The sequence below is a fragment of the Pelobates fuscus genome, chromosome 4, assembly GCF_036172605.1.
Source record: "Pelobates fuscus isolate aPelFus1 chromosome 4, aPelFus1.pri, whole genome shotgun sequence".
Classification (NCBI taxonomy): Eukaryota; Metazoa; Chordata; class Amphibia; order Anura; family Pelobatidae; genus Pelobates; species Pelobates fuscus.
In genome coordinates, this window is record NC_086320.1 from 366,588,346 (window position 1) to 366,605,612 (window position 17,267).

Consider the following 17,267-nt stretch of genomic DNA (forward strand, 5'->3'; position numbering starts at 1 on the left):
TGTGGTGTCAAAATTTTAATTAGATGTAGAAATCAGCATCTATTTTTCCTTCACTTGGGTGACTCCATCTTAGCTTCCTGTCAATCATTATTTTAAGTTCTGTCCTCTGCACCTGGCAGTCAGCACAGAGAGAGCGTACAGAGCAGAAGAGTAATTAAATAACGTTTCTATTTATCCTCCTCATTAGCAATGTGTGCCCTGGCTGTGCCTAGTCTGAACTAGATGATGATGTTATTTGCTAAATCTATAATAACAATTTGAAAATGGAGCATCTAAAAAAAAAAAGAAAAAAAAAGAGATTACCGTAACACAATTTCTAGATGATTGTTAATGTTTTATTTAATGGCATAATTTCCAGTGACAGTTACCCCATAAAATGATGAAATGCTCTATGCTCTATTGGTACATGTTATGCTCTATGTATTATACAGCCCATTATTTGGGTGTTCTGTAAAATAATCTCCCTTTGTAGATTTTCAGATATTTATATATTTAGCGTGCTGGATAACGTTTATATATATTTAGCGTGCTGGTTTGTCCTCATAGCATGCTTGCAGAGGAAAACATCTATGTCTTAATCTTTATTTAGTGGTTAACTACTGGTTCAAATGGTGCTGGTCCATACTCCACTGTTTGCCCTTAAGAGCATTACAAAATGGATACATTATAACAACATTTCCTGGTTCTTTAACTCAACAAGGTAAGTTTTCCCAGGTAAGTTACTATCCTGGGGAAATGTTGTTGCTTGGAATGTGCTTGCAAAAACCATATTGGTTTACACATTTTAGGTATATATCATTCTCTAACCTCAGACCACTTCATATACCAATAACATTTCATATTTAGCAATGCAATACAGAGGAGGCCTTGAGCAGTGTGACCTGTTTAGGGTAAAGTTAGGTTATATGCAATACACCCTTTATGGTCACTTGTACCCTAAACAGTACTTTTGTTGTACTACATGCACCTTCGCCAATGGTATTGCCCATTGCACACAATAGGTGACCAGTATCTGCCACTAAGTCATAGCTTTACCAGGGCCATCTGTTACATGTAACTCCCTCCACATATGTGATGTGTTGACATCATCATGCCAAACTCAGTCAAACTTAAGATATTCACATCTAGCAAATTCATGTTTCCGGGGCTTCTTTCTAACCTCTGGACCCAAAGCAGCCACTTTGGATCACCTTCTGGTTAATCGTGGTTTGCTCTCCACCATGTGAACATTCAGATACCATACAGAGCAAATGGAATGACTTGTGACTTATGAGACCACCAGGAGAACATAGCTCCCTTTGTCAGGATTATCTTGCACAGAGCTGGTAATGTGATGTGTCGTCCTTTGGTATTTATTCATTAAAATACACCCAAGGTATAGCATTAGCATGTGAATTGAGCTACTTACCTTCACATTTCAGTAAGAAGTAGGTCAAGTTTTCACTGAACGAGACGCTGATATACGTGCAATTCTCAATGAGTTGATAGGTGAGGCATTTCCGGTTGAAGTTTTCTTTGGTGTTTGTACTGTGAATAAATAAAAGATTCAAATAACTATCTATCTATCTATCTATCTATCTATCTATTTATCTATAGATCTCTCTCTCTATATAGATATATATATATATATAAATATATTTTTTTTTCCAGGTTTAAAATGGGCTTGCAAAAAAGATGAATCCCAAAATATCACTTTCTTCAAGGAAAGGTTCAACATATTAATATAGTAATTCACGTTCACATCCAGATAATTAATTCTTACAGGAACCAACTAAAATTAAAGCTTAAAACTGAATTTAGGCAATGAACTAGGCAGCCTTCCGAAAGGGTATGTCACAGGGAAATTACCTGTACAATTGTCTCCGCCTTGTTAATTCTTCAGAACGAAGAAAATATCTGCAAAACAAGAAAAATACAAACAGATTGAATTAAACACATAATATTTTTTATTAAAGCAATAAAAAATGGTATGTGATGAGAGAATGTGTATGTGTCTGTCAGTGAATGAATCAGTGTGTGTGTATTTGTCAAATCATTGAAGGTGTGTCCGTCAGTGTGTGTCAAATCAGTGAAAGTGTGTCTGTTAGTGAGTGTGTGTGTATCTGTCAGTGTGTGTGTCTGTCTGTCAGTGAATATGTGTGTCTGTCATATCAATGTGAGTGTGCTTGCCAATGTGTGTGTGTGTTAAATCAGAGAGTGTGTGTCTGTCAGCAAATGAGTGTGTCAGTATGGGTGTTTGTCAGTGTGTGTCCTATGTGTGTAACTGTGTCAGTGTCCTCTGTGTGTACTTGTGTCAATGTCCTCTGTGTATAAATGTGTGTCAGTGTCCTCATTGTTTATGTGTGTGTGTGTCAGTGTCCTCTTTTTGTAAATGTGTATTTGTGTGTGTCAGTGTGCTTTGTGTGTAAGTGCGTGTATGTCAGTGTTCTCTAATTCATACACTCCTCCTTACATACACAATATCCACATTATGTTATATTTATTTTTAAAATATTCTTTTGTACATTTAATCAGGCTTGTTCACCAACATGGGATGAACATAAATATTAGTGTCTACATATTTTATTTGGAATTTAAATCAATAAAAATTACTTTCTCGAGGCAGGGGTACTTAGGGATTGTTTTTAGACCTGCAGGGCTACTGCTCCATAAAAGTTCAGAAACACTGGGTTAGGGAGTAAGCGATTGCTCCCCTAATACTCTAGAAATAGGAGAATTACATCCACGGATACAACCCATTACACCATTCTCCAACAACTTCAATTAGCATTGGGCTGTAATGACCTTCGCTTCAAAGATTGCAGCACCACCACAACGTTGTTCAAGTATTCACCACCATTTTAAAATCCCAGTGTGCTGGTAATATTGTCATAGTTAATTATAAACTGCAATGTCATTTTTTCTATATAACTCTGAACCAGTCAGGACATGACTGGCATCCCATAAATCTGCTGCCTTTTTCCTAGTGAATTGTAAGGATGGCCCATATGGCCGATATGTTGATATAAATTCAGCTAGCACACATATATACAGGTTTGGACTGACACGGTTATTCCTTAAAATGTCATCCACTCAAAATTCACAATTCAAAGTTGATAACACAATTTAGGCCATTGTAGCTAAAATTAAAATATAGATAATAGCTGACTCGGAAATAGTTTGCAGTTTGGCTATTTTGGCCTGAAATTTGAAATTCACTTTTGTATTCCTTACCGAAAGCAAAGTATATATTGTGTTTGCTCTGTATACTTGTTCTGATGATTTACAATAGCTACTAAAATAATATGAAAGTAACTTGTAGCAGACAACATTCCCTTATGTTCGGCTGTCTGTACCCCCGATTGACTAGTGTGTGGTCACTTGTTATGCAACAGTGAACACCGACCTCCCCCGGCTGTTAACCATAAATTAACGACTTGACACCTTCGCTTGAGTGCTTTCCCTGATTGGCCGCCATTCGTATAACCGAACGCACATGGTCCAATGAATGGTGGCCATTTTGTCTCCTTAACACAGGCAGTGTTGCTCATCAAATGCCTGGAACTGTTTTTGGCTTTGCGTTTCCGCAAACCCGGTTAAAGATGGTACCGCTGCCCAGGGCCGGACTGGCCCACCGGGATACCGGGAAATTTCCTGGGCTGGGCTGACAGCACTAATCATCACTGTTCAGGCTCCTGTAATCCCGGACGGCTATGTGTGAGCTGTGCGGCCACACAGAGCCCCAGGGGAGCAGGGGAGCCAGGCGACCGGCACAGCTCACACATGGCTGACCGGGTTTACAAAAAAAAACCTTAAAAAAATACAACCCAATTTTGCGACGGGGGCGGGGCTTAGAGTGTGGCAGGGGCGGGGCTTAGCGTGCGGCGGGGCGGGGCTTAATGAGCCGGATAACTGCAGCCCCAACTATACGACTGGAGATCACTGGGGATCCACACATGGAGGCAGAGAAGAAACTTGCTGGGGGAGAGACTAAGAGAGAGTAAGAAAACACAAAGGAGAAAGTATGAATATTTTCAGGGGGCTTTGAAAATGCCATTTCAAGACCAACATCAGTTGGTGTGACTTCATAAAATTACATTGGGCTAGATTCAGGCGCTTTGATAGGTTCCAAGGATATCTGGTGCTTGAGCCATACAGACCTCATGGTCTGTATGACTGTCATCCAAACTAGGTGGGACAAGCTAGGGGACCCAGTATTAAAAGATATAAGAATTAATTGAGAGAGGATCCTTGAGAATTAAAACCAGGCTTGTAAAATGATAGGTGCCTGAGCCATTGTGAGACATTGCAGTTAAAAACTGGGGAAAAGGGAGGATGTTAGAGGGTTAGTGATGAATGGGGAATGAGAGTTGCTCCAGACGAGCTAGCAGTGTCAGTTCGGATTCATGGAGGCCAATGGGAATGAGGACGAGTGTGACCCAGTGGTGAGAATAAAGAAAAGATATGGCAAGAAGGTAACCTGGGGATTAAAGGAGGGGTTGTAGATGGGATATTTTGCCCCAGAGAGTGAGGAGAGATCCTGAAGGCATTGACTGTCTATACTGATAACAGGGTGTAAATGTGAAAATAGGGAAAATATCAAATTTTGTTTGAGCATCATACAACATATAAATATAATGCACCATAAAGCCCCTGATTGGGTTAATCTTGATTTGGGGATAGAAAATGAGTATTTAAAGTACATAAAACAGATTTTGAAATGTTGACCAAAACAGCCACATTAAAGACAGAGCTAACTTTTAACATTTTTCCAAATTGGCTATTATAGTTTACAATTTAAAATTCACTTTCAGTTCTCACTTTTGTAAATAGCCCTGTGTTTGTTAGCTAGGACTGGGAGTAGACAAGGACTCTATTAGAGTTCAAGAGGAACTCTAACTGCAGCATACAACGAGGCGGGGCTTAGCGTACGGCGGGGCGGAGCTTCACCTGCAGCGGGGGTGGGGCTAAATGAGCAGGGTAACTGCAGCCTGGGAAGCAGGAAGGAGTCCCTGCTTCCCCAACAACCAGTCCCCAGGAACTCCAAGGGATGTGGAGGTAATAAGCATGTCTGTGTGTGTGTGGCTATCTGCCTGTGTGTGTATGACTGTGTGGCTGTCTGCTTGTGTGTGTGGCTGTCTGCCTGTGTGTGTGTGTGTGTGTATGGCTGTCTGCCTGTGTGTGTGGCTGTCTGCCTGTGTATGTGTGGCTGTCTGCCTGTGTGTGTGTGTGTGGCTGGCTGCCTGTGTGTGTGTGGCGGTCTGCCTGTGTGTGTGACTGTGTGGCTGTCTGCCTGTGTATGTGTGGCTGTCTGCCTGTGTGTGTGTGTGTGTGTGTGTGTGTGAGACTGTCTGCCTGTGTGTGTGTGTGTGAGACTGTCTGCCTGTGTGTGTGACTGTCTGTCTGTGTGCGTGTGGCTGTCTGCCTGTGCATGTGTGGCTGTCTGCCTGTGCATGTGTGGTTGTCTGCCTATGTGTGTGTGACTGTCTGCCTGTGTGTGTGTGTGTGGCTGTCTGTGTGTGTGGATGTCTTTGTGTGTGTGTGCATCTGCTAGTGAGTGAGTGAGTGTGTGTGTGTGTGTGTGTGTGTGTGTGTGTGTGTGTGAATTTGCTAGTGAGGGAGCTTCTGTGTGTGTGTGCCTGCTAGTGAGTTTGTGTGTGTGTCTGTGTGCCTGATAGTGAGTGAGCTTGTATGTGTGTCAGTGAGCTTGTCTGTAGGGATCATATGTGTGTTTGTTAGTGAGCTTGTCTGTAGGGAGCATGGGTGTGTCTGAGCCTGTCTGTGGTGAGCATGTGTGTGCAGTGAGCTTGTCTGTAGTAAGCATGTGTGTGATCGTGAGCTTATCTGTAGTGACCATATGTGTGTCAGTGAGCTGGTCTGTAGTAAGCTTGTGTGTGTATCAGAGTTTGTCTGTACTAAATTTGTGTGTGTACCAGTAACCTTGTCTGTCAATGAGCCTATTTGTGTGCATTAGTAAGATTGTCTGTGTCTGCATGTGAGCATGCTTTACTGTATAATTTAATTACCCTGAAAGGACTAATATTTTGAATTAGAAAAAGAAATATACCAATAATATATATATATATATATAGAAAACACACACTACATAGCACAATGACTTAAGGGGCTGGCATAGATTTTTTTCCAGGGCTGCTCCGTATCCCCAGTCCGGCCCTGCCGCTACCCGTCCCACTGCCCGACCAACTAGACGAATGGCATTCAGGGGATAGGATCTACCGAACAGGGGCAGTATTCTCTTCATAACAGCCAGGAACCCCCAAAAGCCGATCATCCATCCTGCCCATACTTCTAAAACTTTTCGTTTTACTGAACCAATCTGAGCGCTTTTCGGATATGTTGTGCACTCAGATCGGGTCTATTCGGGAATATGATTTTTGAGGGGTTTATGTATTATTTTCATGTATTTTGGGGGTATTTTTCAAAATATATATAAGTTTCTGTATTTGGGAGATAATTAAATTAACCTAATTGGAAATTGAAACCCTTGTGTTTTTGAGTTGGAAACCCCATGCTAGGGGCAATGCATAGAAACCATGTGTGGATGAATGAAGTTCAGTTGTACTCCCAGAACTGTTTGTCGCTCAGTTGCTGGGGAAGAGGTGGGCTATTTATTTGGCAATTTCTTGTTCCTGACTTCGGACTATGGCTCCGCTACATAACTCAATTCTACAAAGGAAGAATAAAATATAAACCAGTGTGCCTGCAAGTGTAGAAATTAACATTGCACAACCTGAAGAATATATAAAGTACTTCTCTTGACTGGTTTCAGTTACTGAAAACAGATGTATTGATGTTAATTTGTAGGATTATTTACTACAGTGAAAATTCAAAGTGAATTCACTGTAAATTGTAAATGGAATGCCAGAATTGCTGTATTGGAAGAAACTCTGCTTCTAGTTTGGCTATAGAATGTAACAATGCTGGCAATTTAATCATATTCTTTATCACAATTTTTCTATTCAGACCATCAAAGACATTCAAGGTGATCTAGACAATTTTCATAACCATTTAAAAGGATTGTTTTTAAGATAATCCCTATGCTTTTTCATTACCGGTGTAGTCAATTTAATTAAAATCTGATTTTCTTCTTTTTAGTATTTAGACAAAAATGATATAAAAGATTGAATCAAATGCACTCACATGTCTTACTCAGTGCGATTTAATATGGAATCAACATTTTGACCCCATTAGAGTCCTTTCAAGATCATGAAAGAGAACTGAAAGTGTTGACATTCTGATTCTGTTATTGTGAAAGACCTTTGAGCGCATCTGCTTCTACCTTTGATATATGTGCACAGAGCCATTTTCACCCAGGCAGTATCTGGACAAGACAGAGCGGTAGATGTATGGTCCCGGTCTGCCCAAGAATGGTGGTAGTTATGCTCCCTGGGATCCGCAACATTTTGGAGCAGCTATCGTTTTCTCTAAGTGAAGTGTGTTTTGGGAAAGGGGTTGAGAAAACAGAAATGTACACTATTCTGTCTCCCCAGTTCCTCTCCCAAGATAACACTGTTGGGAGAGGGGCTGAGTTAAGGCAGTGGTTGAAAATAGTTTCTTATGTCCGGAATGTAGCTCCTACCATTCTCAGGCAGACATGGAAACAAATACCCTGCTTCTGCCGTATGGTTAAAGGAAACCTAACCTCAGACATAACCATAAAAAAGATCATGTTACATAGAAGATACATAAGATTGATGCCTGTATTAAAGGGACAATATAGTCACCACAACCACTACAGCTTAACGTAGTGGTTCTGGTTTCTTGGTTTCTATATTCTGTGCCTGCAGGCTGAGCACTGCAAATACTGCTTTTTCAGGGTAAAGGCAGTGTTTACATTGCTGGCTATGTAAGCAGTCACTCAGACGGCCATTAGAGGTGCTTCCTGGGTTAGTGCTGCTCAACGTGCATCAATGATGTTCAGCATTTCCATGGAGATGCTGTATTCTCCCATAGAGATGCTAAATGAGGAGATGCTGATCTCAGCCATGGATAGTGTTTCTTTAACCCCTTAAGGACACATGACATGTGTGACATGTCATGATTTCCTTTTATTCCAGAAGTTTGGTCCTTAAGGGGTTAAGCGATAACAGTTTCTGTTTTGCAATTTAGTACTTTTTCCGTCTCTCTGTATATACATACTTATGATTATGTAGATATAGAATATGTGTTTGTAGATTCATAATATATGTGTATTTATAAGTGTGTGTCTATATATATATAAATACATAACATTTACACATATATATATCTATATTTCTGTTTTTTCTTTCTCCAGTTGATAAAACCAGGCCGTATCTGACACTTCCTGATTAAAAGTCGTGGGAAGATGAGAAGATGAGATGAGAAGATTCACTGCCTTCCATTGAAACCTTTGTGAATTCTAAATGATTTCCAGACCCAGGAGTCAAGCATGTGTGACCTGAGATACAAAACAACACCACTGTACCTCAGCTGGAAACCGCGCAAGGGCACATTTTCATTTTATTTCACTGAGGCCTGGGAGGCTATCTCTCACAGCAGCAGACGAGACAATGAACTAACTAATTTTAGCTTCCTTTGTTAATTCAGAAGGAGGCAAACGTATTGTGAGGAGAAGCATGTAGCTACACACACACACACACAATCACCATTGCATCATTGCTTACATTTTAAAAAAGATGCAGCAATCAGTCCCATTTAAAGCCAAGCATTCAAAATGACTGCATTTCATTATCCAAAAACAAAAACAATAAGAATAAAAAAATAAAACACACATATATGAAAAAAATACAAACAAATTCATTGACATTTTATTAGCACTTCAAATAGGGAAAAATGAAGACAGCCTAAAGACAATTGTGTTTCTTGGAGACCAATCATGCAGAAAACTTTAATGTGCGTTTCAAGTTGAAAAATATAGTGTCAACTAAAAAACAAAAAAAACAACAAACAACAAATACTGGGAAATTCAACAACTCTATATACAAAAAACAGATATACAACAATATTCAAATAAAAATAATAATAACGCATATTATTATTATTATTATTAATAAGGCACCAAAAAATTCTGCAGCATTGTATAATAGGTGGATTAACAAACAAGTAATTACAACAAGACAAGTTGGAGCAGAAGATGTGGAGGACCCTGCTCAAACAAACTTATGTTCTAAGATGGTTAGTGTGAACTTCGATTGAAGGAAAAGGAGACGGTAGGGGCAGAAGAGATTGGTTGAAATTGGCCTTAGCAAATGTTAGATCTGAGAGTGTGGGAGAGCTGCCACCCATCGAAGCACAGAGAAGCTGTAGAAGCACTACCAGATGAGGAAAGCAAGGTCTCAGTGAGTGCCAGTGGGGTGATATTGAAAGGATTGAAAGGAAGAGGTTGTGTATAGATGTAGATTTCAGTTTGTTTCAAACAAAGCTGGGTTTCAGATTTTATATCGAACAGTGGTCGATGAGGAGGAATGCCAGGGTACTGGGATGTAAGGAGTGTGAGCACGGGAGGTGAGAATCCCTGGTTTGGGAGAGTTATCACCAGTTGCTATAAGAAGGAGGAGAGACAGCGACAGGAGGTGATAGTAGCTTTTGTATGGACGAGGTCTACCTGGCTGGGACTAGGAGAGAGAGAACAGAGAAATTAGTGCAGGGCATGAGATGAGAGAAGGGGACATGGGGTAGAGAAGTGTAAATACAGAGACTGGAGGTGGTTGATGTAAGTGGAGGCAATGAGTGATTTTGACAGGTATGAAAGGCAATAGAAGGTGAATAAGAGGGGTAACATTGCTCAGACGAACAATGCAGACTTTTTCACAATGGTGTAGAAAGAGGGGGTAGGCTATTGCAGTGATGTAGACTTGGGAGGGAGTATAAAGGGGTGACGTGGAAAAGAAAACGTAGCAGGAGAGGAGGTAAGGATGGAGAGTAATAGGTTCAGAAAACGCAGAAGTGTAGTGTGCTGGTTAGAGGAAGTGTTTGGATCTTCTCTTTCTGTTGGGCTGAAATCATGTGTGAGATTCTAATTATAAATGAGGAGAGGGTGGGTGTGGGGCAATATTAAGTATTCTTTTTCCAAAAGATCAATAAAAAAAAAACCACAATCATTGGCACATTTATAATAAAACCATTTTTCTTCTAAATATTTAATTTACGAAATGTTAGAATAGATAAACAGATATTGAAGGGTAAAAAGAGGCAACGTTTAAACATGATGCAATCACTTTAGTAACCACAAACTTGTATCTGGTCAGACTGTGTTATACTCACACTATTTGATTTTTTTCATCATAAGCCAAAAGCTTGGTAACATCCCAATCTCCTGATGTAATTGTTTGTAAGTTGTCATTACTGTTGTCATCCTGCGGACAATTAAAAAGAAAAAGAAAGTAAAAAAAACAAAAATTAAAAAACTCAAAACACAGGTTTTTAAAATTAAGTAGAAAAACAAACAAACAAGTAAACAAACAAGTAAACAAACAAGTAAACTACAAAGCCACTGTAGTAGTTCAAAGGTTGCAGCTTCTGCAAAAATTACATGACACAGTTAACTCGGGTTGTCATCTTTCTGAGTCAGTCAAACAAATATTATGATGTTAAGTTATATTTCTAAACAAGAACTAATCAGTAAATCAGCTGGCATACATTTATTTAAAAATGTAAATATAGATTTTTTTGTATTGTTGCTGCTTTTTTCATTCTGTTTTTTTTCACTGGTTAGTGGCTGTCTAACCATCAATCATATTTTTTGTATTAATCATCTCTTTTTTGGCAAAAAAAAAAAATGTTTTTCCATTGTCTGTTTACTTTGTTTTGTGATTTGTCTATAAACAATATTAGATATATTTAACAGTTATTTAAAATCACCATTCTCATGTAAAAACTATGGGAGGTTATATTATGTTTGAAGATCACTGCTGTGAACAAGCACTTCAATGTAAGCAGATTCTAAACACATTTTTATTTATTTACAATATATATTATATAAAATATTTCTATGTATTTGAAGAGTATTGACCATTTTGGGGGTAAAGTACTCTAAACCTCTACATATGTACCCCGTAATAAGTGTCTTGAAAAGTATTTAAGTTCAGGGAAGTCTATTGCCCCAGCCCCAGGTTCCACCATGCTGTGTCACCTGCTGTGTAATAAGTAAACAGAAAGAATATACAAGGTATTTTTGTTTATTTTTTTACCTGTGAAGAAGACATTGCAATATGGTAGAATTTCCCTCGCCCACCTTGTGGAATAGCTCTTACAAAAAATAATTTTCTACCATCTTTGGAAAAAATTGGTTCTTCATTCTGTAAGACATGTGAAAGGAGTATGTAACTAATTCCAGAATAAAAGAAACCTTAAACCTTTCTGGTGTGAAATATAAGGAGGACCCTAGATTACTATTAACTTTTTTTTTTTTTAATTCTTTATTTTGGTGCAATAGAGTTAACAAACAGTCCCGTGGTGCTACGACAGCAGGCACAGGCGGGATGGTGTAATCAAACAAGGTTATGACGGTATACAATTGCACATTTTGTTATGAGACAGGTTATAAAAGTATGGAAGTACGATACGAGTAAAAGAGTTATAGCAGTAATCATGAGACATTTGCTATGATGAGTAAAACACAGATTATATAATTTGCCATTAAAATAATAACTTTATCGGGGACATAAGCTAAGCATGAGGAGTTGCTGGCTCCACCTAGGGTCCAATGCACATTTTCAATCAGAATGATCCAAGAGATTCCTGCATAATGATCGTCAGGTCTAGTGAATATGAAACTGCAGAAGTAATGGAGGAGGGACATGTAGGCCAGCTACGCTCCCCTGATTGTCGTCCACCAGGGTTAAAGGCCTGAACCTTACCTAGCACATTACCAGCAAGATCCTGAGCTGGTTTACTGTAATGCAGCTCTATAGGGCGTGTTATCTGGGTGCTTGGTTAACCCAGATGCCACCTCCCAGATAGCAAGTCTGAGGTAAGTGTTCAGTAAGCCTATTGTGTCTCGTGGGTAATATATTAAATTAAACATAAAATAACTTTAGGTAATCTAACATAGAGTAAAACCAATATTATAAAACGGTCACCACGGGGCCCCCTTGCGCTCTCCCAGGCAGTCTTGTAGGCTCGTGAGCTCCCTGTGTGGGTTTTCGTCTGATGCGTTGTCGGGTGCTGATTGTGTTTGGGATACTACCACACGTGTAGGTGTCGCAAGTGGTGTAAGTTGGCTCTTAAAATGGGGTCTGTTTGTGCCTGCGGTGGTGCTGCTGGAGTCTATGGTTTCGTTAGTGTCGGCCGCCATGTGGCCCCCCTGTTGCGGCTTTCCAATCTGCCCTACCCGCGTGGCGGTATGTGAGAATAATACTGGGTGTCTCCGCGACCCCGGTGACCTGCAGTCTGCAGCTGATTCTTAGGATGCGATTAACTAAAAGTTAGACATAGAAGAAAAAAAATAAAAATAAAATAAAATATTTACAAGACAATATGGCATATATACTATTGAGCAGAGATTGTGAGTAGAGTAATGCCTTTCGGGCACATAGTTCTGGTGGTGAGTTCATACGGTAGTCCCGGTGTACCCATCTTGGGTGGTGGCTTAGCCGGGGCACAGTTAAAGCAGGGGTTCCTATGGGGGATCCAGCCGCCCCATGAGCTGTGTGTCTCCGGTGGGCTTGGTTCCGCGTTTCCCTCTCGTGGTAAGGTTCATGGCCGTCCGAGCCTCTGCCGTTTGCTGCTCTGAGGGGGTCGGCCCCAGTATATTAAGTTTCTCTAGAAACTCTGTGTGGTCCTCGGAGGGCGACAGTGTGTGTATCGCTTCTCCTTTCGGCACCACTAATGTCCCCGACAACCCCCACCGGTACTTGATACCTTGGTCTCGTAAAATCCTGGTGATGTGAGCAAACTTGCGCCGTTCAAGGAGCACTGCGAAGGGTAAGTCGTCAAAAATCAATAACTTGGCGTTTGCAATTACTATATTTGACAGTTGTCTGGACCGTGCCATAACAGACGTTTTTATTGAGATGTCTCTTGTGACAATGATAATGTCCCGAGGTGCATCTGCGGGTGCTGTAGGCGCCTTCCGGACCCTGAAGGCCGATACCAGTGGTGGCCGCTCGCCGCCTACCTGGACTCCAAGTGCTTGCAGGACTTCATGGGCAAAGTTGAGCAGGGCTTCCTGGCCTACTGACTCTGGGGCACTGCGGATCCTGAAGTTCTTTCTTCGGTGCCTTGCCTCTAGAGAGGTCACTGCTCTCGATAGGTGTTGCACCTGTTGGGTGAGGGCTTTGACCCGGGAGTCGGTGTCGTCCAGCCTCTTTCCCCTGTCCTCTTCTCCGGCTTCAATCACTCCCATGCGGCGGTTCAGGCCTCCTATCTCCTCTTGTACCCCAGCCAGGTCCGCCTTCCAGACCTCTCGCAAGTCCCGCAGGAGATTTTTTATGTCCCCTTTGGTTGATGGGGACCTGTCGGAGTCCGAATCAGCCCGCTGGTATACACCGCTGTGTGTTCGAGGCGCTTGTGCTGTCTCGTCTTCCAGCGACAGCTCGGAGTCGCTAGAGCCGCGTGGCTCCGTAGGCGCCATATTTGGCCGGGCCTGCTGCGATGGCCTGTTGAAGGAGAGTCGGATGTCTGGGTGACTCTGTCCCTCCGCATGGGCCAGCTTTCTGTGTTTCTTCCCCATGACTCTTTGGGGGGGTATTCCAAGAGCTGTAAATGTCTGGGTTTAAGCCGTTTCGTGGTTCAAATGGTCGAATTTTTATCTCTTTTTTGCCTCTAGAGCGGGAGCTCTGTAAATGTGCGACCGTTCCGTAGCTCAGCTAGCCACGTCCCCCTACTATTAACTTTTGGTACTGCACGCATACGTAAATTATATTTCCCATGATGCTCGGCTAGACTACACATTGTCATCAACTACTGGGCATAAGTAAACCTTTTTTTACAGCTTGAAATTATTATTTATTAATAATAATTACAAATAAAGTAATTAAAAAAAATAGGAGCACTAAATAGAAATAGTAAAATGGTAATTATAAAATCTAAAATATGAAATGGTAATTACAAAACAAAATCTTACCTGTCTATGTAACCATGCTTCACTTTCATCTTCATGTTTCTAAAAAAATAAATAAAAAAGAAAAAAAGATAAATCAGTTCTTTAAAATGTGTATGGAATATTGCCTTCTTTTACACAACCGCACCTCATCACGACCCAGACCAACTAAAATCTGTTTCATAAACATTGTAACACTTAGTAGTCTTCTTTTTTTTAAAATTTATTTATGCTGCTAAAAGATTTGCGAACATAGCAAAACAGAACGCAAATAATGGAGAACACGTCAATAAAACTGAGCATCTAGAAGTCAAACACTTTCATGCCATGCCCAATACGGACAATAAACTACATTCAAGGCCTCAATTAGTGTAAAATTAATACTGCAATTTCTTTCTTCCATTAAAATTCAAACATTAGGAAACAGGGAGATTTAAAAAAAAAAAAATACATTATATGAGTTTTGTTCCCTGTAGGGTACTTTATCAAAGACCATCAAAGGCAAAATTTACATGTGCTACTCTCTCTGGACAGTTCAGTAACTCGTACCCCTTAACATATATGCTATGGGTACTAGTTTCGCCTGCACTTCCAAAGCACAAAGTTCTTATTTAAATAACGCAATGTAGAACTGTGCACCAAAAATGTAAAAATAAAATGTTTATGAAATAATTACACAAAGCACAGTGCAGGCTGAAACAGCCGTCATTATTAAAGCAGACAAGCAGAGTAAAAATCCCAGTACTATAGAAGAGCAGAGATGCAGTGTACCAGACGCTCAAGGTTTCCATACAGTAACCTAGGCCATTCTCATGGTAGAAGTGGTCCTTTCTCAAGTGGCCAAAATCATCATTATTGTGCATATACCACTCAGAATCCTTTTATTTCTGGATCATAGATTAGTGTTTATTTTTTTTTACATCCAACCCTTTGTTCAAGTTTACAGATAGACATGTCTTCTAGCTGTCAACATAGAAAAAGGCTTTCAAGACTAAACACGCACATTCCCTAGATAGACGTGCAGGAAGCGAAGATGGACCTTAAGTTTAGAAAATGGCTCTTATCATTATACAAAATGAAAAGCCTCAAAAATATGTAGAGGATGGGAAACATGAAGATTGGAAAATAGTTTTACTGGTTCTGCTTTCATGGTCATATACCAGCTTATTCCAATTGCTCAGATTCTTGTTTTTGCCTCCACTTTACCCTAGAAAATAACATTTACGTAGCTATAATTTATGAGATGCTTTATTTTGATAAATCTCATAATAATTCTCATAATTATTTATTTTAAACATTTTAAAATATATTTAGATGAATGATATTGTAAACAAGATATATATTTTGTACATTATTTTCTGAATGGGTTCTTCCTAAATTAGGAGAGTTGTTACAATGTATGCCATTTTAATGAACTCACTCATGTGGAACACTGGACACTTGATCAATGTTTGACTACCATCTTTTGTATATAAAATCTTATCAAAAAATGATCACACCCAACCCACATTCATTCTAAGTTCTTCTTAAGACTTAACAATTGACATTACAATCCAGGTCAGTCTTGGCACAGCCAGGGGGACACATTGCAATACATGAGGAGAAGAAACATACTATGTTGACTCATGCCCCCTATATATACAACCATGTAGATACTTAATGCAATTGATATATTGTTGGGAAATCTCCATGCTGACTGACGGTAACGTATTTCCAAGATAGAGGCAAACACAACAGTGAATTTTTACATATACATTTAATTTTCGGACCTCACAAACACATATTTGTTAGATATAGGGGATAAGCAGACATCATTTAAAAATAAAAATGGCAAATGACGGTTCCCTTTAAAAGAACACTAAACCTGTATTCCTATTGCTTTAGTGGCCCAGTCCCTAGTTATATAAGTCCCTCGTGTGTGCCATTAAAATAATAAAACAAAGCTTTTTACTTACCTTTTTCCAAGGAGCCTTGGCATTGCTCACCAACCTGCCTTCCATAATGTTATGGAAGAGACAAGGCCTCCTCCAGTGATGGTCCAATACAATGCTCCTCATAGAGGACCTGGTGTGGACCTGATGTGCACGCAGGGTGAGTGTCGCATGCCATCCAAGCTTCCCCATAAAACATGGAATGAATGCTTTCTGGCAAGGCCTGCAACGTCATGTGATCGAGATTCACTTGGTTGTTGCAGAGGCAGTGCCTCTAGTGGCTGTCATTGTCAGTGTTTAAGGGTAAACGTTGCCATTTCTGCACTGAGATGAAGTGGTTTGGGTGACTTTAGTTCTCCTAAAAGGATGGAGGGCTTTTCCAATTTTTCTCACAGTGTGTTTTTCATTCGGCTGTCAGTTGTCTAGGTTAGTTCAAGGCGTCAATGCAAACAAATAATGCTGCTCCTTTGCAATTGTTAAACACTGCATTCCTCGAATCCTGTAATTGTAATGTCACCATAATCAAAGAACTTTATTACCCAACAAATAAATAAACGTAGCTGAATCCAGCAAATTACGAAGATACCATCAAACGGTGTTTTCGCAGTATTAGAGTGACTGTGGGAGCTTGGAGATGGCCTATTGTAACATTGCATACAAAGGAAATTGCAACACATTGCTTTAGGGAAACGGTAGCAAAACTCATTATTATGGAAAATGGGCTAATGATATCACAAATAAAAAGCACTGATAGATGAACGGGGCAAAAGTGACTGCTCATGGAATTTGTAATGTAGAAGAATCCATCACAATTGACTACAAATTAATGAGTGAAGGTAGAAGAGTTACCAACTTATCCAGATTTATAAATAAAAAAAGAGCACAAAAAAACCTGTTACTGTTAAAATTACTTTTAGCTTAGAGAAACATATTGTGCTTTTGTTGAGATAAGAAAAAGCAAAATAGAACATAATATATGATATAGAAATAAAAAAAAAAAGGAATTGTCACAGATAAAGGAGCATTTTATGGATAGAAAAATCCTCTATTTTGTAGAATGCTCGTTTATTATTTTTAAACTTGCTTGTTTATTTGTAAAATGGTAAATTGTTATAAATTGCTATCTATTTTATTTACAAATGTAATTCAAAATAGCAGCGAAATGTATTTAACTTGTTTATTTTGATCTATTTTAGCATGGTAACATGGTGGTCATTGCAAAAGAAACTTAGAGACATACACGACTAGAAGATGGAGCGCATCATGTACCTCTCATCAGGAACAATTATTGTGGTCAAAATCCTGAGCCCATT

The 17,267-nt window shown here is 39.7% G+C and overlaps 1 protein-coding gene across 4 annotated transcripts in view; it reads right to left on the reverse strand.

The window, feature by feature from the left end:
- Positions 1-17,267, reverse strand: part of DPP6 (dipeptidyl peptidase like 6) — a 1,023,075-nt gene that overhangs the window by 43,949 nt on the left and 961,859 nt on the right. For all 4 annotated transcript variants that reach the window (XM_063452684.1, XM_063452681.1, XM_063452683.1 and 1 more), the window contains exons 12-16: positions 14,048-14,086; positions 11,172-11,279; positions 10,246-10,337; positions 1,849-1,896; positions 1,409-1,527 (exon numbers count right to left, since the gene is read on the reverse strand). In XM_063452684.1, the coding sequence (XP_063308754.1) occupies positions 1,409-1,527; positions 1,849-1,896; positions 10,246-10,337; positions 11,172-11,279; positions 14,048-14,086 (406 nt within the window). The remainder of the gene's footprint in view (positions 1-1,408; positions 1,528-1,848; positions 1,897-10,245; positions 10,338-11,171; positions 11,280-14,047; positions 14,087-17,267) is intronic.